The sequence below is a fragment of the Ursus americanus genome, chromosome 22 (assembly GCF_024610735.1).
Source record: "Ursus americanus isolate L20-20 chromosome 22, mUrsAme1.1.p, whole genome shotgun sequence".
NCBI classification, from domain to species: Eukaryota; Metazoa; Chordata; class Mammalia; order Carnivora; family Ursidae; genus Ursus; species Ursus americanus.
The window spans coordinates 24,796,739-24,819,006 of record NC_142148.1 but is presented as its reverse complement, the minus strand read 5'-3'; the positions used below and the strand labels follow the sequence as shown (position 1 = coordinate 24,819,006).

At 48.3% G+C, this 22,268-nt stretch overlaps 1 protein-coding gene across 1 annotated transcript; it reads left to right on the top strand.

Annotated features, from left to right (window-relative positions):
• The first annotated feature begins 1,978 nt into the window (after positions 1 to 1,978).
• On the top strand, positions 1,979 to 21,260 carry BPIFA2 (BPI fold containing family A member 2). The gene is made up of 9 exons (XM_045810588.2): positions 1,979 to 2,141; positions 4,083 to 4,227; positions 4,892 to 4,999; positions 6,125 to 6,277; positions 8,551 to 8,632; positions 9,834 to 9,897; positions 9,980 to 10,128; positions 15,835 to 15,944; positions 20,936 to 21,260. Exons 1-9 carry the CDS (start codon positions 1,985 to 1,987, stop codon positions 21,258 to 21,260), a joined length of 1,293 nt encoding a protein of 430 aa, XP_045666544.2. The 5' UTR covers positions 1,979 to 1,984.
• The last annotated feature ends 1,008 nt before the right edge of the window (positions 21,261 to 22,268 follow it).

Sequence of the window (22,268 nt, the reverse complement as noted above, 5' to 3'; positions counted from 1 at the left end):
GAAAAAGCCAGCAAGTCGCTGAGGGCGGGATAATGGGGAGCATCCAGCTGCCTCAGCTGGACTGTCAGGGAGGGTCTCAGGAGGTGGCATCTAGGGCTGGGGACAGCTGGGGAGGAGAGCTCTGGGCCAAGAGCACAGCCTATGCAAGGGCCCAAGGCAGGAAAGAGGCTGGCATCTTTCTGGAACAGAAGAAAGGCCTGTAGGGGCTGGGGAGGGAGAGATGGGGGTGAGTTTAGAAAGGCAGAGAGCGGACAACACAGGCTCCGCGGGCCATGGTGAGGACTCTGGGGGTAGGCTGAGTGACACCTCTCCGGCTGCTTATTAAGAGTGGAGTGAATGTGGGCGAGTGGGCAGAGGGAGACCAGGGATGAGGCTGGTGGTATGTATCTCCTGACACTGGCTGTGCAGCCTTAGACAAGGCTCTCAACTTTTCTGGGCCTCACTGTTGCCCACATATATGGGGGTAATGTGGGGGCAGATTTTGTTCACTCTCAGGAGGAACTCCTGACCAGCTAGATGGAACAGGCAGGCTTTGGGGGCTGGCAAGGCCTCTGTCATCACAAACACTCACACCGAGGCCGGCTCCAGCGTGCATGATGCTGTGAAGAGCCCTCAGACACCAGAGGAGGGTGGGGCAGAATGACCTCCCTGGTCACTGACCCTGACTCTCTGTGGGCCATAATTCTAGCCCCACCTCTGAACCTGTCTTACTGGGTGACCTGACCTTACTGGTTGCTTCCCCTCTCTGTGCCTCAGTTCCCAAGTGAGGACAGAATTAGCCGCATAATCACTATGGGTCCTCCCACCAGACCATTCTCCTGTTCATCCACTCTCAGTCTTTACCCCAGCCCCCACTCATGATGGCCACTGTCTTGGCCGGCCACTGGAGGCTCCACGAGAGCCTGGTCTTAGTCTTGGCAGGAAGATCTCTGCATGTCCACCCATTTCAGTTCAAGCATCCTGGGTGTGACCTTTGGGTTGGAAATCTCTCTGCTCATCCTGGACAGGGGTTATTTTCTTTGGAATCTCTCTGGATGGCCCTGGAACAGCACTTGCTTCTGTGCACAGCCTCCCATCCTGTCACCACCATATAAAGGCCACCAACACCCAGCAGAACCCCAGGAGACCGCACAGACGAGCAAGGATTTTGAACACCCTCCTCCAAACCTGTGAGTGGTGGGCTTTCCCCCCCCCCGGCACCCCACATGGTGATCTTCAGAATATTTGGGGGCAAGAGGCAGAAGGATGGGGCCTCTTGGATTTACCAATATTTTGAATATAGCATATTAAGAGAGAGATTATATTAGAAGAAGCATCAAACCGATGAGCCATGCAGGGTCATGACGTGGTGCCCATTTATTTGTTCATACTTTTATTCAGCAAATATATATTTATCGTACCGAACTAGGTCCAGGTTTTTTACTGGGGGCTGGAGAGTGAACAGTAAAATAAGTTGTGGTCCCTCCCCTAAGGAGTTCACAGCCTGGTGGGAAAGGCAGACAAGTCATCACTAACTGGCACCTAAGACTCTGATCAGAGGACAAAGATAGCAGGGTGGTGTGGTGGGACCCCCTAACCTTGACTCTGGGAAGGGAAGGGGCCCAGAGTGGGCTTCACGGAGGGCATGATGTCTTACTGAAGCTGGAGAGTCGGTAGGAAATGACTTGGGTACAATTGCGGAGACGAGGAAAGATGGTCCAGGCAGAGGAGCCAGCATGTGCAAAGGACTTTTGTGTCATGAACATAGACTTGGAGTTAAGAGTGACTTTTCAAATTTCAGCTCCTCTACTCACTGGCTGTGTGTCTCTGGACAAGTTGTTCTAGGTTTCTGACCTGAGTTGCCCATCTGTAAAATAGAAGCCAACCACATCTATCTTAAAGGAATGTGAAGTATAAGAGTGAGAGGTGCTTATCAAAGATTCCTTTTTCCTCTGGGTAATTCTCACTCCTGTTCCTCCTGTGACTGTCCAGGTGTCAAGACAAGATGCTTCAGCTTTGGAAACTTGTTCTCTTATGCGGTCTGCTCACTGGGACCTCAGCATCTCTTCTTGGAAATCTTGACGATGACCTGAGTAATGCTGTGAACAAGCTGAAACCTGCTGTTGAAAAAGGACTTGAGACCATTGACGATACACTTGAATGTGAGTCAACAAGGGATGATGAGTGGTACCTAGGAACTTGCCTCCTGAATGCTATGCCTGCATTATCAGAGGCTGCCACCAGGGGCTGCTCTTAATGGGTGGTTTACTGAGAAAGGTGGCTATTCAGTTCCTGGTTCATTCATTTATTCTTCTGGGAACAAGCAATGCTCAAATGAATATCCTTTTATACATTATACCATGGCAAATTTTTCCTAATACATTCAAAGGATAAATTCCTAAAAGTGAGATTTCAAAAGTTCAAAAGGTATGCACATTTTAAATTATAGGAGATGTTGACAAATAATTCCCTATAAATAATGAAAGTTATCTCCAAAGGTCTTGGGAGAGTGTGTTTTTTTCTACTCCCTTGACAGCATTCGTATGAGCAACTTAAAAGTTTTGCTAATCTCATAGATAAAAGATTATAACTCATTTCACTTTGCATTTCTCTAACTATAAAGGAATTCACTCATTTTTTCATATTTTATTAGCTATATATTTTAGAATAAATATTTTGTTCGTAGTCATAGCATATTCTGCTAGGTTGTTCAATTTTCTTATTGATATGTATTAATGCATTGGAAATTAAGGAAATTAGCTATACCTAAGCCAAGGTAGCTTTAAAGCTACTTAGCTTTATATTTAATCATGTCTTTTTTTTTCTTTTTTTTAAGATTTATCTATCTATCTATTTATTTATTTATTTATTTATTTATTTAAGAGAGAGAGAGAGCACAAGCAAGGGGGAGGGAGAGGCAGAGGGAGAAGCAGACTCCCTGCTAAGCAGGGAGCCTGACGCGGGACTCGATCCCAGGACCCTGAGATCATGCCCTGAGCAGAAGGCAGATGCTTAACTGACTGAGCCACCCAGGTGCTCCTCATGTCTCTTTTTTATTCTGATTTCTTAAAAGAATTTGGCTTTCTTTTCATTTTCTTGAGACATTAACAGCACACTGATAAACACAGGAGGAAGTAAATGCTATAAATGACTACCTTTCAAACGTTGTCGGGGCTTAGGGATCGTTAGGGCTTAGAGCTTCAAAGGTATAGGAGAGACCCACTCTCTAATTTCACTGCTTGGAAAACTGAGTTCAGAAACAGAAGTGTCTGAGTCAAGGTCACCTAATGATTTATAGGACCAAAAATACTTTTATTGAAATTGGTACTCTCTTTTGTTAAATCATTATAACTAGGTAGATACCATCCATTGTAGACCCAAGTTGCAGAACCATACTTACATTTCTTCTCTTGTACAGCCTTTGTTTTTCCTTGAGTTAATAATTGCCTTGTTTTTCACTTGAATTATTTTCTATACACATATCCTTAATTCTTTTCATATGTACTGTTCTACATCTGCCATGTCTATCTAATCTCTCTTTCCCCTGGAGCCCTTCCATTAAGACCTTTTGTTTTCATACTTCTATACGAATTATTGCTCTCTGGGCCTACTGCGAAGCTGTCAACCTGGGACTCCCATTTGCCACTTTTATGAGTTGGAGCCATACTTTTTCCTTGATTCTAGATTTTCCATTTCTTATTCTCTCATTTTGTTTGACCTAGTTTTTCAAACTCATGTGAACATCTCTTTTAGAGCAATAGACACCCCCCCCCCCGCCAAGTCACTACTAGAAGCTTGTGTACAAGCAATATGCAATGCCTGGTTAATTGACTGCTTTGTTTATGAATGATGAGTATATATTAGTATGAAGACAGCATGGAAGGAACAAAGACCCCCCAGCCACATGACTTTAGGCACATTTCTCAACCTTTTGATCCTTTATTTCCTCATCGGAAAATGCAGATAGTAACAATATCTGCCTCGTTTGGGTTGTTATGAAGAGTAAATGAAATGATATAGGCAAATAGTCTTACCTAGTGTCTGGTACATGGTTCCTGCTCCAAAAGTGATGCATGACACTAAATGGCAATTGTTTTTGTCAGCTGTCGTTCAGAAACTGACCGCTGACTTGAGGAAGCTTCAGGAATCCAAGGCTTGGCACCTGGCCAAGCAGAAGTTGCAAGAAGTGAAGAACTTGGTGAACGATGCTCTTTCTAAGATCATTTCAGCTAAGAATGAGACTTTGGGGTGAGTTGATGCTTCAAGGTGGAGATCTTTGCTCCAAGAAAAGGGAACACACACCTTTGGGGAGGTGAGTTTAAGGTCAAAGACAAAAAGGTTGATAAATCACATTCCTCCCCACAGAGTCAAGGTGGTCTGAGGCCAGGTTCATCAGATCTTGAGCATATTAGAGGAGGGCTGTGGGGCCAATCTGGGCATCTCATGGGTTTGGGCTCCCATATTATATAATTTTAGGATCAGGGTGAAGATGTTCTTAATCCTTACCTCCACCTGTTTGCTGATGCCTGAGATCCCTTTTCCGAGGAGTAAGACTTTCTTCTCCAAATATAGCTGAGGATAAAATTCTGAATCCCCTGAGGAGAGAGAAGAGGAGTTCATGCCACATAGCTGGCTCCACACATGGAGTTTGGGAGTCAAACAGTTATGGGTTCAAATTCTGACTCTGGTACTTAGTCCTCCCTCGAATCTTTGTGGGAAATTACGTCTGTCTGAGCCTCAGGACGCCATGCCATAACATGGAGAGGATCAAACCTCTGAACAGGGCTATTGTGAAGGCCAGAGAAGGCAAGGTTGGTGAGGCCCAAATGCTCAGGCTGATGCTGGCGTAGCGAAGGGTTCCGCACATGGCTGTCACGAGGAATGACAAAGGGAAATCGTGGGTTTTGCACAGGTTGAACATCATTAACTCCCGCATCCTGAAAATCAAAGTTGAACTGACTCCTGATGCCGGAGGCATTAACATAAGGGTCCCCGTCGTCGCTGATGTCACCCTGGCCCTGTGAGTATGCATTAGAACCTGGGATTTGGGAGAGGCAGCACAGCGCGGCCGGTGGGTCTCCAAACCAGAATCGGGCTCTTCTCCCTGCTACTGTGTGGCTTGGGCCTCAGTCTCGTAATCTGTAAATGAAGGGGCCTTTCCAGCTCCGAAATCTGAAGCCTTAAAATGTCCTAATGAACTTTGGCCATAACCAAGGCTCTTTGAAAAGAATCCTCCATTAAATATTTCTGAAATCATAACATTGTCTAATTGTAAAATCTGAAAAACTGAGAAGACATGAGCCTTTATAACTCTTTAGCACAATTTCCCCCAGCATTATTTCATCTCTTGAGATTCTCTTTAAATAGCAGTGATCATCATGGCTAAACACATAGAGTAGTGTACCGTATACAATGAAAGTCATGTGTGGAAAACCTAATTTTAAAGTATTTTAATTACTTTGAAAGAAATAGGTAGGAAAATGAGCATGTGGGGAAGAAGATAAATTGAGGCCACGGGGATTCCACCATTCATTAGCTATGAGATCTTGGGATGGTTACTTAACCGCATTATGCCAATGTTTCCCCATTGTGAAAATAAAAATAATAATAGTACTTTCACCTCATGGTGTTGCTGTAATGATAACATGGATTAATCCAGGAAAAATGAATTTTTTCCCAAAGATTTATTTATTTTAGAGAGACAGAGAGAGGGGAGGGAGAGGATCAGAAGGAGAGGGAGAGATAATCTCAAGCTGAGTCCCCATTGAGTGGGGAGCCCGACATGGGGTTCAATCTCAGGACCCTGAGATCATGACCTGAGCCAAAATCAAGAGTTGGACACTTAACCTACTGAGTCACCCAGGTGCCCCCAAAAAATGCTTTTTAGGAATGCCTAATATATAATTTGCCCTCAATAAATGTTAACTATTATTATTTTCATTATTAGGGTGGTGCTATATAAAACTGTCCTACGAACCACATCCACGAGGCCAGGCGAAGAAGCCCTAAATGTAAATCTTAATTAGGAAACCAGACAATGCTGACATTATCCACAGACAGGCTGGAGGGTTAAATACCCACACAGGCAGAGGAACCCCAGCGGGCCTTCTAGACCTCTGCTCACTGGGAATCTTATTTCCTACAGGCCTGTCATTGGCCAGGTGGTCAACCTGAAGGCCTCTTTGGACCTCCTGACTGATGTCAGAGTTGCAGCCAATGCCCAGACTGGAGTCCCCAGCGTGACCATAGGAAAATGCAGCAGTGACTCGGACAGCATCTCACTCACCGTGCTGGGCGGGTAAGGGCCGTCCATCTCAGCAGAGCTGGGCTCTCAGAGGAGTTGAGGACCCCGAGCTTCAGCCCTATTCCTGTACCCACGAGGTGGCACAACATGGCGAAAAAAAAGAGTGTAGGCTCAACACTCACCTACCGACTTACAAGTTCGTGGCCAATATAGCCCCTCCGAGCCTCAGTTTTCCCATCTGTAAACCGAAGGTGACAACAGTGCCTTCTCCCCAGCGGTTGACCGACCAGCTGGGAAAATACGAGTGTTTAGCGCAGAGCGGGGCACACACTCAGCGCTCGGGGATGGGGATACCCGCACTGACTGTCTTCTTGTTCTCTCCATTCCTGAGACAGGAGCGTTGTCCTCTGACCACTTTACAGCTCTGTCAGTTCTGCTCCGTGCTTTCTGAAGCTCCATTGTTAGTGCAGCACATTAAGGATTGTTTCTTCTTGAAAAATCGCCCTCTTCGTCATTATTATATCCCTCAATAATCATCACAATAATAATCAATTGTATTTTCCTTCTTGCCTCCATGTGGGAAGGAGAGGAGAAGGAAATGCTTACCATGGGCTCTGATTTCAGATTGTCCCCAGAGAGTCCTCCGTTCACCGGAAAATTCCCGAAACGAGATCTTGCAAACTGAAGCCTCTCCATTTAAATCACTGATCCCTGTTAATCCGCAAAATCTACTTCTTAAACTGTGTGCTTGCAAGGGCAGGTTTGGTGGAGGAAGAAGGTGGGGGGAGGAAGGGTAACCCTGGAGGCGGCTGTTGGAGGAGAATGGTCTGGAAGTTGAAGGCCGTGCAGGTTGGCTTTGGGGGAAACAAGGCTGGGTTCTCGGCTCTCAGCCCTGAGCGCCCTGAGCAGAGGTCAGTCACTCCACCTTACCCCCTCGAGGGATTTGATCACAGGTTGCCTAAAGATCCCCCCAAAGCAAAGAAAGCTTCTACTTGTTGATGTTATTCAGGAAGGCTGGGAGGTAGATGCACAGACCTGAGCCCTGCTGGGTACTGCCTTGTCTGCAGCCCCAGGGAATTCATCCGCCGCTCTGGGTCTCAGTGTCCACATCTGTGAAATGGCTCTCTGCCCTGGTGCCCAAGCCTGCTCATGCCGTACTCCCCGCGGCCATCTGGGTTCAACGTCATCTGGCTCCGTCCTCCTATCACTGCACTCCTGTCCTCGGTCACCCTGCTGCAGACGCACTGGCCTTTACTCTGGGCCCCGCACAAGTTCTTTCCCACCTCCAGACCTGTGCACACGCTCTTCTGGCCTGCCAGGACACCTTTTCCCCTCCACCTCCACGTACTTCTCAACCTTCAGGTTCTAAAAAAGGTTCTTCCTATTCTCCCTCAAAATCGTCTACTCTTGCCCTTCAGAGTACTTGTCACAAGCTGTCATTCTATTTTTTTTCAAAGATTTTATTTATTTATTTGAGAGAGAGAGAGAGAATGAGTGGGGGTGGGAGGGGCAGAGGGAGAAGGAGAAGCAGACTCCCTGCTGAGCAGGGAGCGTGATGTGGGGCTCGATCCCAGGACCCTGAGATCACGACCTGAGCCGAAGGCAGCCGCTTACTGACTGAGCCACCCAAGTGCCCCATCATTCTATATTTAATTCTATGTTTACTTCAGTCCTTCATTCAGCCAAAAATGTTTGAGCACCTGCTATGTTCCAAATAGGCTCTGAGCTCTGGAGAATTTATTGGTGATAACCGAGGAGGACCCTGTTTTCCTGGAGTTTATTGTCCTGAGGGAAAGGCAGACAGACAAGTGCCCAGCCCATCAGTAAAGAGCCCTCAAGGAAAATATCAGATTATGATGAGCCCTCGGCAGAGCAGTACATGTAACAGGACTGTATGATACAAAGCCCTCCCTTAGGCAAGCAGTCAGGGAGGGCTGCCTGAGGAGGTGTCAGTCACGCTGAGAGCTAAAGGTGGGAAGGAGCCAGCGTTAGCAAGACCTGTGTCGTGTCTAGGTACCAGGTGAGGAGCTGCTTGTGCTTTGCTCAGCGCCGTGGACGCCTGGCAGGCAGGTGGTGATCTGTAGATAGGTGTCGAATGAAAGAGTGGGGTCTTAAGGTTGGGATGAGACTCTCACAGGTGGTGGCGAGCCTCTGGTCAGAAGTGGGGCGCCCTGAAGAGAGGCCCTGTCTGTGGTTAGAAAGGCATTGCAGTGTCCCTGGTTTACCTGATTTCAAGGTGCTCCGCCACCTCCCACCCTCTCCCCACCCCCGCTGCGTGACTGCTCGGCCCACTTAACTAGGCTTTATCGTTTGCCACTCTTTTCCAGCCACAACACTCTGATCAGGAAGGCCGTGAACACCGTGAGCAGCTTCCTGACAAAGACCGTGTCCCGCCTGGTAGAGAAGGATGTGAGTCCTCCACTCCTCGGGGCCCAGAGACATGCCTGGGGGGCAGGGGCGGCAGGTGTGCCGTTCACAGCCTCGACTGTACTCTCTGGGCACCTTTTCTTCTGAGGGGCAAACTCCTCATCGGGCTGTCAGCTGAAACCTGTGCCCCTTTACTCAGCCTGGGGAGGGGGAGAGAGGAGCAGGGACCTGACATTAGCTGAAATCCCTGGGTCCCAAACTTGGGCCATTCGCCGTATCTACCTACTCCCGCGATATGCCCCTTTAGCTAGGGTGTTCCTCCTTTAAACAACACAATTTTACTTAAGCTTATTTAAATACATTTATTTTAAAAAGAAAACTGTATCGCTACCATAATTAGAAATGAATATCATTTATATAATTCATCTAAAGCATAAACACAGAGCTATAAAATGGGTATTTTCATCTATGCATCATACCAATCCATTTCTACCCTGCGCCCAAAGTTCCAGGGAGTCTGAATCAGTCATTCTGGAAGGGGGCTGGGAATTGGGGTTTACGAAAGAAAAATCCTCCAGGTGGCTCTGTCATTCATTGAACTAGAGCCTCACTACTCAAAATATGATCTTCTGACCAGCAGCCCGGGGCCTCACCTGAGAGCTGGTGAGAAAATGCAGGCTCTCAGTGCTGCCCGCCCCCTACCCTGCAGCTGCCCCGGACCTGCTGAATCAGAATGTGCATTTTATTTTTTTTAAAGATTTTATTTATTTATTCTACAGAGATAGAGACAGCCAGCGAGAGAGGGAACACAAGCAGGGGGAGTGGGAGAGGAAGAAGCAGGCTCCCAGCCAGAATGTGCATTTTAATGAGATCCTCAGGGAATTGCACACACACACCGAGTGAAAAACTCTCTGTTCTATGGTTCCCAGGGCGCTGTTGGATTTCTTAAAATTCCAGCATTCCAAAGCTCAAGGTTTCTAAGACTGTAGGCTTCTGGGATGTTAACCCTCTAGATTCTCAGGGTTCTAGGATCCAATGCGCTAAGGATTTAGAATTACAGCATCCTATGGTTCTCCAGTCTTGGGCTGTCTATTGTTCTAGAATCCTAAGGGTCAAAGGTTCTGAGATCTTGGTGGGTGGGTGGGAGCTTGACCCCAACTGGTAATGATCTGTCCTCCTTCCTGCTCCTGGCCCTCCTCTCCCTCCCTCCTTCCCTCTCTCTCTCTCTCTCCCTCCCCCTCAGGTGTGCCCACTGATCCACACCTTACTCTCCACCCTGGATGCACACATTGTTCAGGACATCATTGGTAAGTCACAGCCTGGGGACCAGGGGTGCTTTCCCTCTGCAGCCTTCCAAGGGCAGGCGTGCACCCTGTGCCCACCCCACAGCAGGTGTGGGCAGGGGACCGGAGAAGCAGGAGGCCCAGCATCAGATCAAGTTGGGAGAGTGTGGCAAAATTGAGAGGGTTCTGTGGGCCTCTGTGAGCTCTCTACCATCATCCCTCTTTGAATCTGCAGAACCTGCCTGGGAGAACGATGTGAGAAAAGAAGATGGGCCAGATCTGGGTTCAAATTCTGGCTCTGCTATTTAGCAACTGTGGGGACTTATTCAAGTGGCTCTGCCTCTCTGAGCCTCAGTTTCCTCCCAGGTGAACCAAGATTGTAAACACTGGAGGGTGACGAGTGGATTGAAAGAAAAAGCATAGAGTCTAATACCCAGTAGGCATTACTAGCAAACACCTGCCCTTCTCTTTCCCTCTTTATGAAAACCTGTGGCTTCTCTAGGTGTGTGTTGGGGGGGTAGGTTCTCTTCGGCCTTTGGGTTTCTAGGCAAGGCTGGGGGTGCTGGGGATGCTGAAGCAATAGAAGTGGGGTAAGTGAAGGTGTCAGGGTCCTGGAGGTGGCCCTTCTATGGAAACAGCCACAGATCAGTTCCTTGGGCATCAGTTCCTCTGTGCTTTGCAAATGCCATCCCATCGCATCCTCGCAACAACCCTGTGGGGTGGGTACTGTCATTATACTCATTTTACAGATAAAAAAACTGAGGCTCAGAGAGGTGGACTGACGTGCCTGACATCCCATGGCTGTCAGACTAACCGACTGGAGAGGGGCGGCCATCAGGGATCCGGTTTCTACTGGAGACTGAGGCCTGCTATTTATTTTGTTCCTTCAGATAAATTTCAAAAGGAAAACCACCTGCATAACGATGTCTGAAGAGGGAGATGAGGAGGACTGCTGGTGATGCCCACCTGAAGGTAAGGGGTGGCTCTGGGCCCCAGACAGAGGATGAGGCTCCTCCACAGGCCCCAAAGAAAGGCTTGGCTTCTCTTCTTTTTAGCGGCAGGCTGAGTCCTAATCTTGGTCCTAGACTGAACTGTGGCCCTGGCCCCAGCCTGAGCCCTGATCCTGGTCACACTCTGCACCCTGAGCCTTATTCATACACCCAGACCGAGCCCGGATCCTGCTCACACACTGAGCTTTGACTTCAGTGATTTACTAAGCAGTGACATCAGTCACAGACTGAGCCCTGACCTTGATCTCACACTGATCCATGATCCTCATCCTATACTGAGCCCTGAACCCGGCTCCAGTCTTGGCCTCTGATCAGTCTTTTCACATTTGCCATTGTTCCTAAGGTGAGGGGACACAAGAAGGGGAGGAGGGTAGGTCAGGACCAGGTGTCAGAGACAAAGCCCAAACCACAGGCCCCAGCCCCCTCTTCAAGGCCTTACACTCTGCCTGGGATTGTAGGAAAGAGTTTGGACAACAGTGTCTGATGGCTGTGGTCTCATTCCAGACAGGTGCCCAGTGGCTCAACGGTGTCCCTTGTAGCATCTCCATCTGGGAAGGTGCAGCCACCCCCAACCAGAGTGATGGCCTGAGTGCAGCCAGAAGGAGCCCTCCCAGAGACGACTCCTCACCGTTGGGACAGCAGCCTCTGTGCTCACCACCCTCCACCCCTGCAATAAAAGACCACTTCTGCACCCTCCTGCATGGCCCATTTCATTCCCTCCATTGGGATTGGGGGGGGGGCAACTAGGGTGGTAGAGACCTGGGTGGGAGCTGGAAGGGACCTCTGGGACTCTCCAGCTTGTTTTACAAATGGGGACACTGACACACAGAGAGGGTAAGAAACCAACCCCGGGTCACACAGCCAGTTGGTGGCGATGGCAGACTTGATTCATCCATTCACTTGCTCAGCAGGCATTTAGTGAGGGCCTACTCTGCCCCAGGTAGGCAGTGAGAATGGGACAGTCACATTTTGGGTAACCGCACCCACAGCTTTCCTTCCTTCCCCTCCAGAGACGGTGAGAAGGCTTCTGGAGGATGGGGGACATTGGGTCTGTGGGCTTAGGAGTATAGGGCAGAGTGACATAGGGTCAGGGGCCTGGGCCACATCCCAGTCTGCCCCTCCGTGCCTCTGAAGGGCTAGGATTCCCCTGCGACAGACATCAATTCAAGCAGCACCTGAGAACACCCATGGTCCCTGGACACCAGGGCTCACCCACCCAGCCCTGAGGGTCTGTGTGCCCGCTGGCTAGGCTGCACGAGGGCCCTGCCAGCCTGGTGAAGCCAAGCACTTTGAGGGTGCTCAACCACCCCATGGAGACCAGCTCCTCTCTCCGTCCAAGGCCTCTCCACCCACACCCTAGAACTCAGCTCACCCCAGGCTGTGCCTGGCCGTGGTCAAGACAGCATCACTCTGCTGATGCTATCATGGAGAGCTGCCTTTGCTGGCACATGTAACCTCACCAATTCCTAACAACACCAGGAGACACTATTTTTGCCCGCATTTAACAGATGAAGAAACTAAGGCTCACAGAGCAAAGTGACTCATCAAGGTCACACAGTGAGCAAGTGGCAGAGTCAGGATTTGAACACATGACTATGAAAGTCTTTGCCTAGAGAGTTGATATCCTGTTGCCCAGGCACTTTGGTTGCCTCCCTGGTCCCTGGTAGGCACTGCTTTCTTCTGCCCAGGACAAATGAGAGCCTCTTGAGGCTGTTCTTCTGCCTACATGCAGGCCCCAGTCTCCCCTTTGCCCTGTAGGGAGGAGGACGCCACTCCTTCCACAAAGGCCTCCCCTCTGAAGAAGGCTGCCTCATGGGGTCGTCACCTCAGAGGACCCTTGAGCCCTTGGGGTGGCCTGGAGGGGCCACAGACCAGCTCTCTCGAGCACTCCTGTGAAGACCTCAGTTCAGGTTGTCCCGAGGGGCTGCTGGGCACAAGCCTAGGGCCAGGGGATTAGGCACATCTGAGCTCCACATGGTTCCTGCCACTTTTCAGCCCTGAAATCGTGGGCAAGTTACTTTACCTCTGGGAATCTCAGTTTTCTTACCCATCAAATGGAATTAGCAGAACAACTTCCCTCGCTGAACTGTTGTGAGGGTGGGAAGTGTCTAACTGGGGCCTGACAGCTAGTGAGCCCAGGTAAGTGTCCCATCTACATGCTGAAATTGCTGTTATGACCTCCCTGTGTTTGTTGATTGACTGATGAAAGCCCTGATGTGGTTGAGAGAACCATGGTCATTGGCGATCTTGGGTTTTCACCCTGTCTTTATGGCCAGACTACCAACGGTCCCCCAGTGATCAGTCTTCTTTCCCTCCCCAGGTTTTAGCAGGGCACTTGGCCCCCAGCCTGGGACTACATTTCCCAGCTTCCCTTGCAGTAGCCATGTGCCTAAGATCTGGCCAATGGCATATCAGCAGAAGTGATGCGGCAAATTCCACTTTGTGCTCTAAACGAAAGGGGCGCCTCATTGGCTCAGTCCATAGAGCCTGCGACTCTTGATTTCAGAGGTTGGGAGTTCAAGCTCCACGTCAGTCATTGCGCTTCTTTGAAAACAGACAAAGGGGGCGTTCCCTCCCCTTCCTCCTGACCTTCTCTTCTTCTCTCCAATTACAAATGGGAACAAGTGGAGCAGCTGCCTGAGATCTGGAGGTGGGAGCCCTGCATTGAAGACAGCAGAGCTGTTTCAACAGCCCCTGACTACCCATCTCTGGGCCCTGTGGCTGTAAAGCAATGAGCTAGCTTATTTAAACCATTATGTTTTGGGGTCTCCTTGTCAAGGCTACTTTGTCTCTATTTACCTAACTCGTTCTGCCAGTAACATGCTGTGTGACATTAGGCTACTAACTTCTCTCTGAGCCCCGTTTCCCTATTTGCACAGTGATCACTAAAGGCCCTTCCTCCTCCAACAGGACAAGAGCTAGTGCTCCCTCCAGACTGGAAGGGGAAAGAAAATAAACAGTTATTGAGCCCCTACTCCATACCAGGCACTGTATTAGACTGGTGTTTCTCAACCTAAGGTGACTTTGCCCCTCCACAGGACGATGGCAATGTCTGGAGTTTTGTGGGTTTTTTAAATTTTTTATTATGTCATGTTAGTCACCATACAGTACATCATTAGTTTTTGATGTAATGTTCCATGATTCATTGTTTGCATATAACACCCAGTGCTCCATGCAATCGTGCCCTTCTTAATACCCATCACTGGGCTATCCCAGTCCCCTGCCCCCCTCCCCTCTGAAACCCTCAGTTTGTTTCCCAGAGTCCATAGTCTCTCGTGGTTCATTCCCCCTTCTGTTTACCCCCCTTCATTCTTCCCTTCGTTCTCCTACCAATCTCCCTGCTATTCCTTATGTTCCACAAATGAGTGAAACCATATGATAATTGTCTTTCTCCGCTTGACTTATTTCACTTAGCATAATCTCCTTCAGTCCCGTCCATGTTGCTGCAAATGTTGGGTAACCGTTCTTTCTGATGGCTGAGTAATATTCCATTGTATATATGAGCCACATCTTCTTTATCCATTCGTCTGTTGAAGGGCATCTCGGCTCCTTCCACAGTTTAGCTATTGTGGACATTGCTGCTGTGAACATTGGGGTGCATATGGCCCTTCTCTTCACTACGTCTGTATCTTTGGGGTAAATACCCAGTAGTGCAATAGCTGGATCATACGGTAGCTCTATTTTTAACTTTTTGAGGGACCTCCACACTGTTTTCCAAAATGCTGTACCAACTTGCATTCCCACCAACAGTGTAAGAGGGATCCCCTTTCTCCACATCCTCTAATGTCTGAAGATATTTCAATTGTCGCAGACTACTGGCGTCTCACAGGTAGAGGCCAGGGATGTCGCTAACCATCCTACAATACACAGGACAGCCTCTCACAACAAAGAAGCATCCAGGCCAAATATCAATAGTGTTGAGAAACCCTGTATTAAACCTTTATGTACGTTATCTCCTAGAATTCTGTTTTTTTCTGAGTGATGTAGTGTATGGATCCTGGGGGAAGATGTAGCAACTGTGGTTCAGAGAGGGCAAGTGACTTGCCCAAGGCCACACAGCTGGTCAGAGGCAAAGCTGGATTGAAGCCAAAGTCCTCACCCTCTAGAGCGGCTGCTTCCCTTCCAGCCAGGGAAGAAGCCTGAGTTTTCCTTTCTATTTTGTGACAAACCCACCTCTCACAAAAAATACGCCAAGGAGGTCTCAAAACTCAGGGCTTCTTCAGGCAGTAACCAGCTTGAGTCTGTGCCAAGCCTTTGTCCATGCTGTCAGGTCTACCTAGGACACCGTTCCTTCTCCTTCTCCAGCTGGCTGCTCAGCCTTAAAACTTTGCTCAGGAGTCAACCCCCAGCTAAGTGATAGATGCCCCTCCTTGATTCCCCAAAAAAGACACTGTGCTTCCCGACATGTAGGCCTACCCAAGCGACCTTGCCATTACTGGCCAATATGGAGACAGCACTTAGAAAGTGTCAACTCTGGCTAGTCTGGTTTTCACCTTTTTTATTCATCAGTCTGGCCCTTGAGCCTGCGAGCTCCTTGACGGCAGGTACCTCCCTCTCCTCAGCAGCTCTGGTGCCCAGAGGACCAGATACAGCATGAGCACTAACAACTGTTGAATGAATGAATGAACCCCTTCTTTCTGTGCACAATGAGACACCATCTCCAGGACACCTGAGTGGGTAGGTGTACGGGAAAATTCTAGCAAGCCAGGATTGGGGGTATAGGAGACTTGTCATTATTTTCTGTCAGCCGGGGCCAGATCCCTGGCACTTGAGGACATAAGCACTATGGACCCGATGTGGGGCTCCTAGGTAAGTGAAGCCAGAACATGGGGCGGGGGGAGGCCAAGGCCACTCGGCCCCACTGGTGACTAATGTGGCCAATGGAGGGGAAAGGTGACAGGGTGGAGAAGTGAGGCAGCCTTCTGCTGGCAGCCTGGCACCTTGGGACCAGCTCTGGCTGCTGGCCTACTCGGCCCAGACCCCAAAGAGGGGTGAGGGCTTCCTGGAGATGGTGACGCCCCATGAAGGAGGCTTCAGGGAAGAGGAGGACACTTGGAGGAGGTGAGGGAACAACTGTCATAAGGGAATATATGGGCAGAAAGAAGGCAAAACCTGACTGGATCCCGAATCATCCAGAAACCAGGGTGCAAAACTGCAGTGCGGGCTACAATTTTGAAGGCTTAATCCAGTTAAATAAATGCTAGATCTTTCCAATGTTTGCACGATTTCTTGAGGATAACATCTCAGGATCAGAATTATTTACTTTATGCGTTGGAATATTTTGTGATTCCAGGAACACATCACAGAATTTACCAAACCGGATCTTTCTGTTTGCACTATGATGAGAGAGCATATACATTTCACCATATATTTGCCAGCAGATGGACACTTTTATTTTAAATATTTGCTCTTTGAATGGGAGTTGAATAAACTTCATCACACCGGAGAAGCCAAAGGTCCCAAATTAGGAGAGTCTGTTGTTACTCAACTCAACAGATTATTTTCTGAGTGGTTTTTTTTTTTTTAATTTGGGGAAATACTGTGTTTTACAGCTGAGTGAAAATACAAATCTTAGGACTGTGCTTAGCTGGTATTGCAATGATGCAAAAACTGACACTGGGTGGGGGAACTGAACAGGGATGCGACAATTTGACAAATTTCATTTGTTGGGGTGACTTGTTTCTGTGTTAATGTTTGTGCAATAAATACAATGGATTTTCAAAAAGTAGAAAGGTTGTTGAGCACCCAGCTAGGCCAGGCCCTGTGCCAGGCAGTTCGGGGGTGACCAAAGAGGGAGCCCCCTCCAAACCCCTAACCACCCCCACCCCCCCCACCCTAAGTGCAGCAGCATCGAGGGGGCTCCTGCAAAGCTCTGTGCCCATGGGGGGCACTGGGAGGGGAGAGGACAGGACGGGAGCACACAGCCTCCCTGGGGGAGCTGCGTGCCATAAGGGGCAGGCCTCCCAGAGCAGGTGCCGGCTGAGCTGAAATTAAGAGGCCGACAGGGAAAGAAGGGAGGTGAGCGCATTGCAAGCAGAAGTGACCCCCGTGAGCAAAGGCTGGGAGGCGAGAATCAACCTAAGTGTCCCCTGGGGACCCACAGGACCTGGATGCTACTAGAGCATAAATGTGTGAAGGGCCAGTGGAGGACAGGGTCTTGAATGCCACGCTGCAGGCAGTTTAGACGTGACCCTCTGAGCCACAAGTTACGCTTCTTTGTCCTCAGCACACCCTCAAAACCCGAAGACCGCAAAGAGCTTTTGTCTACATGGATTCCACCCGTCGCTATTTGCCATAAAAGAAACAGATACTGAGACATTTTTTAAATATATATTTATTGATTTATTTTTAAAAATAATAAACTGATTGCATTTTAACAAAATGACATATTTTTATGAAAAATAGCTCTATGTTCTAAAAACATCATAACTGAGAAGAATAGCTCTGTTTTACATTTTTTTACATCTCTAATGACTGGCTTAATAGAAGACAGCTGGATCCTCACATCTGCTCTGCCTTCAGTCTGTTGCAATATCACATGTCATGGAGTGTCTGGAAAATTCTGCTCTACACTTGTGAGATAAATGAGAGAGAAGAGGCAAATACGTCTTTGTATTAATTTAGAATTTGTTTGGACCTTGCAGGCCCCCTGGAAGTTTCTTATGGGCCCCCAGACCACACTTTGAGAACCGCTGGGCTAGGTACTAGGAAGCCATGGAAGGTTTCTGGGCGGGGGAGACACAGCCTCAGCAATCAGTTTCCAGAAGTTTCCTCTGGCAGGTGATATGTCAGGTGGATTGAAAGGAGGCAAAGGCTATGGCCAGTCCAGGTCCCACCCAGGGCAGGAGCTGTTGGGGTGGAGAGCTGGCTGGGGGCCAGGGAGAGAGCGTGGCTTCCAGGGAAGGGATGCCCACGAGAGAAGGTCAGCTGGAGCAGTCCCTCCTGCAGCTTACTCATGCTGAGCCTTTGCTATCCTGGGCCCCCAGACTAGGCTCCAGGGCCAGCACTGACGGCTCGGGAGCATGCATCCCACCCTCCACAGCTTGGGAGCGCTGTAGGAAGGGCCAAGACCGCACCTTTGGTTCCAGAGGAAGGAACAAAGTGATTCTCCTTAGCTCGCATCCAAGATCAGCCGGCAAAGTCACATTGGTCCCTACTGTCCTGCAAACGCTTGCCCATCCACCTGACCAAAGGGAGCAGGTGTGCTGACAATGATACCTGTGGACCTACATTTCACAACCCTGATCGAAGCTTCCAGAGTGTCTCACCACACCATCCAGCCATCACACTCCTTGGTATTTACCCAAAGAAATTGAAAATATATGTCCACACAAAAACCTGCACATGGAGATTCGGGCAGCTTTATTCATAACTGCCAAACCTTGGAAGAACCAAGATGTCCTTCAGTAGGAGAAATAAACTGTGGCCCATCCAGATAGTGGAATATGATGCAGCACTAAAAAGAAATGAGCTATCAAGTCAGGAAAAGACATGGAGGAAACTTCAATCCATATTATTCAGTTAAAGAAGCCTAGTAAATGAAAAGGCTACATACTGGATGATTTCAACTATATGACACTCTGGAAAAGGCAAAACTATAGAGACAGTAAAAAGAATCCGTATTATCAGGGGTTCAGAAGGAGGGAGGGATGAACTGGCAGAGCAGAGAATTCTGAGGACAATGAAGCTGTTCTGCATACTGTGATAGTAGATGCAGGTCATTGCACAGTTGTCCAAACCCACAGAATGCACAACACCAAGCACGAACCCTAATGTCAACTGTGGACTGTGGGAGGTAACGATGTGTCAGTGGGGGCTCATCACCGTAACAAACGCTCCACTCTGGTGGGGGTGCTGGCAAAGGAGGAGGCTCTGTGTGCATAGGGGGCAGGAGGTAGAGAACTCTGCACTTCCTGCTCAAATTTGCTTTTAAAACTACTCAGAAAAATAGTCTATTAAAAAGAAAACAGGGGCACCCAAGTGGCGCAGTCAGTTAAGCGACTGACCCATGGTTTTGGCTCAGGTCATGATTTCAGAGTCAGGACATGGAGCTCCACTTCAGGCTCCACACTCAATGGGGAGTCTGCTTGAGATTCTCTCTCCCTCTCCCTCTGATCCTCCCCCCTCCACTCTAAAATAAATAAAATCTTACAACAAACAAGCAAACAAACACCTTCAGGGTAGAGGCTCCAAGCCTGGCATTATGTTTCCCCTAGAATCTGACCCCTGTCTGCCCTTTCTGCCTCCTCTCCTGGGCTTCCATGCCCACATTCTACAAAGAGAGGGTGTGCGGTGTTGTTTTGGCGGGTCGTCATGCTGAAATATCTTCTGGGAACCCCTGCTCTCAAATGACCCACATTAGAATGGCCTTCTGGCTCTAACACGTGCCCATAGGTAGAAAACATACTGGATGAAATTGAATTGTGATTAAGTCCTTGGCTCTAGGGTCTACCCCTAGGTCTACCCCCTAGGTCTACCCCCTGAAGAATTTCGGCTCTTCTAGGGGCTGGAAGCTCATCCCTCAACTTCTCAAAGCATAGCCTCTTTGCCCTTAATGTGAGTGTTGGAGCGTCAATCCCTCATAGGGTTTGGAGAGGATGAAATGAGATGAGATGTGCAAAGTGTGTAGTACAAGGCCTAGGGAGACAGCCAAACTTAGACACAGCCCCTAAAAGCTGACAAATTAGAGGCAGAAGCTGATATCCTCAGACCTGGGGTCGAATAGGGGGACAAATGTCCAGCTTTGGAGTTAGAGACTAATTTCTACCAGGGAAATCTCTAATACCTTCTTGGTAAGGGTGAGATAAGAACAAGGCTTCAAAGAATGAGTCCTTCATTCATTCATTCTTTTAACATAGATTTATGGAGTGTTTGCTCCTTTCCAGGCAGGCCATAGGATCAGCCTGAACAAAGGTCCTGTGGTAGGAGGAGCAGGGCATATCAGTGAAACAATGAGTAGGCAGCATTTAGGGATGGTTGGTGGGAGATCAGCATGACAAGGTTCCCATGGCTGGGACTCTGTGGAACTGCCTGATCTTTGCCAGAATGGTTAAGTGACTTAATGTGGCAGACAAGAGAATATACTATACTGTTCAGGTGTCCCTTCAGGAAGACCTCCTGTGAAAGGTTAGATGGCTGACTATTCTCCACATCTGTGTGTATATCCAGTCACATAGAACGAAGACTAGAGAGTGAGGAACTGAAGTGCTAGCAGAGGTCATCTCTAAATACAGATATTGTTTTCTTTATGCATTTCTATATTTAAAAATGTAAATTTTTTATAAACACAGATTATGTGAATAATCTGAAATATATGTTTTAATACATTTTTTAAGTTAAAGCTTGAGGGGGGGTTCCAGTTTTTGGAGCAAATGATGGAGCATATCTGTCCTTCGGGCCTTGAGGAACAAGCCTTCCCAGGGCAACAGAGAGCTGCTACTCCCATCCTACAAGGAGGCTCAGCTCTGCTCTACAAGGAGGAATTTGGGATGTGGCGTCAAGGTTACAAGCGTGGGCTCAAATCCTGACTCAACGCTAAACTGGCTCTTTGACCTTGGGCAAATTTTTCTTAAGTCTTGGTTTCCTCACCTGTAAAATGGGCTTAATAATAGTCTTTATATCATAAGGATGCTACAAGGATTCCACAAGCATTTGTGAAAATTGCCTGTCAATGCCAGCTACTGTTATAGATGGAGAAACTGAGGCCCAGAAAGGACATGGGAGCTGTCCAGTGTCAAACAGCATGGAATAGGGAGACCCAGGCTAGACCCCAAGGCTCTCTCAACTGAGGCCAGGGTACATCCCCCCTTGCCTCCACTCAGACTGGTGGCTTCGTCCCTCACAGTCTCTGGGTCCACCTCACTCATGGCACAGAAGCGGAAACCTGCAGGACAGGGCCATGAATGAGAGTCACAACACAGTCTCCAGACTCTCTCAATGCTCCCTACATTCTCTGTGCCTCTGCATTTGGTGAGATTCATGATGTACAGTTTGAAATATGTTATTGATACATCAGTTGACACAAGTGAGTGCCTACCCCCTTAATCCCCCAGGCCTTTCTATGCAGGAATGTTTGCTTTGGACGTGCTGGACAGACATGGTGAGATTGAGGGATTCCCATCAGTTTCCCAGCTGTCCATCACCCAGTGCCACGTCTCCCCAGCAAAGGGGTCACTCACCATTTATAAGGTCTGCCCCACTGCAGAGCGCATTCAGAATCAACTGACGGAGACCCGGGGCATCAGAGTGGTCCTGAAACTGACTCTACTCACCTGGGATCCCCACAGGTACTGCCTCAAGATGCTGAAAGTCTCAGGTCTCCTTCTCATCCTTGATGGGCTGCCTGCCCTGTTGTCTGCTCAATATTTGAATAATTGAGTCACCTATGGGTCTGTTATATTGTATATTTTAATTTCTTGGATTTCAGTCCATTTGTCCTTTGTGTGTATGTATGTGTGTGTATGTGTGTGTGTGCCTTGTAATTTTCAATGCTAGACCTATGATAAAAATTATAGAGGCTCTGAATGGTGGCATCTTTTTCCAAAGAGGGAGGAAGATAGCCAAAACAGAGAATATAAGTAGAGTGCCTTGATTCTGCCGAGGCTTAGGCTTATGTTTCATGAGGGTGAAACTATTTTGATTTTGCTCTTACTCCTCAGGGGGAGTCTTTATCTCTAGGGCATGGCCATTTCTCCTACAGCATCATCTTCTGGGTCTTAACTAAAAGTCCAAGGTGTCTGTCAAAGCCACTCCACCTTAATCAGGCTTAAATTCAAACCAGCGTCTCCACAGCACCACACAGGGGAGGTGATGAAATCTCTGCTCAGCTTTTTAACTCTCAGCAGCTATTTTCTAATGAGTTTTTCTAATGAGCTTTTTTCTAATGAGTCTAATGAGTTTTGACACCAAATATAATGTGTGCGGGTTTTCTCCCACACAATCAAACAACTCTCTGACACTAGCTGAGTGTCCTACAATTCCCCTCACTCTGACACTCCCTACCCAGAGATGGCATCAGATTCCACAGCCTAAGGGCTCTTCCCAAGAGACTGTCCTCACTTCATACGCCAAGCTCAAGTCCATGTGGTGGACTTGCTTGTGCTTCTGACTGACCGGCTATAAGTCAAAGGTACCCATAACCTCCGACTTGGATTTGATTAGTTTGCTAGAGTGGGTCACAGAACTCAGAGAAAATGTATCTCCTAGATGACAGCTTTGTTATGAAAGAGTAGAACTCACGAACAGCCAGGTGAAAGAGATGCATAGCGCAAGGTATGAGGAAAGATGCGTGAAGTTTCCACATGCTCACTGGGTGCACCACTTTCCCTCAGTCTCCACATGTCCACCAACCTGGACACTCTCTGAGCCCCATCCTTTTGGGTTTTT

What these genes read in the sequence shown, in the direction of transcription:
- BPIFA2 (XM_045810588.2), top strand. Translation starts at nt 1,985, where the DNA reads ATGCTTCAGCTTTGGAAACTTGTTCTCTTATGCGGTCTGCTCACTGGG. An exon ending in TCACTCACCGTGCTGGGCGG is followed by an intron (nt 6,278 to 8,550) that starts GTAAGGGCCGTC and finishes ACTCTTTTCCAG; the next exon opens with CCACAACACTCTGATCAGGA. An exon ending in AACCTGCCTGGGAGAACGAT is followed by an intron (nt 10,129 to 15,834) that starts GTGAGAAAAGAA and finishes CCTTGGGACCAG; the next exon opens with CTCTGGCTGCTGGCCTACTC.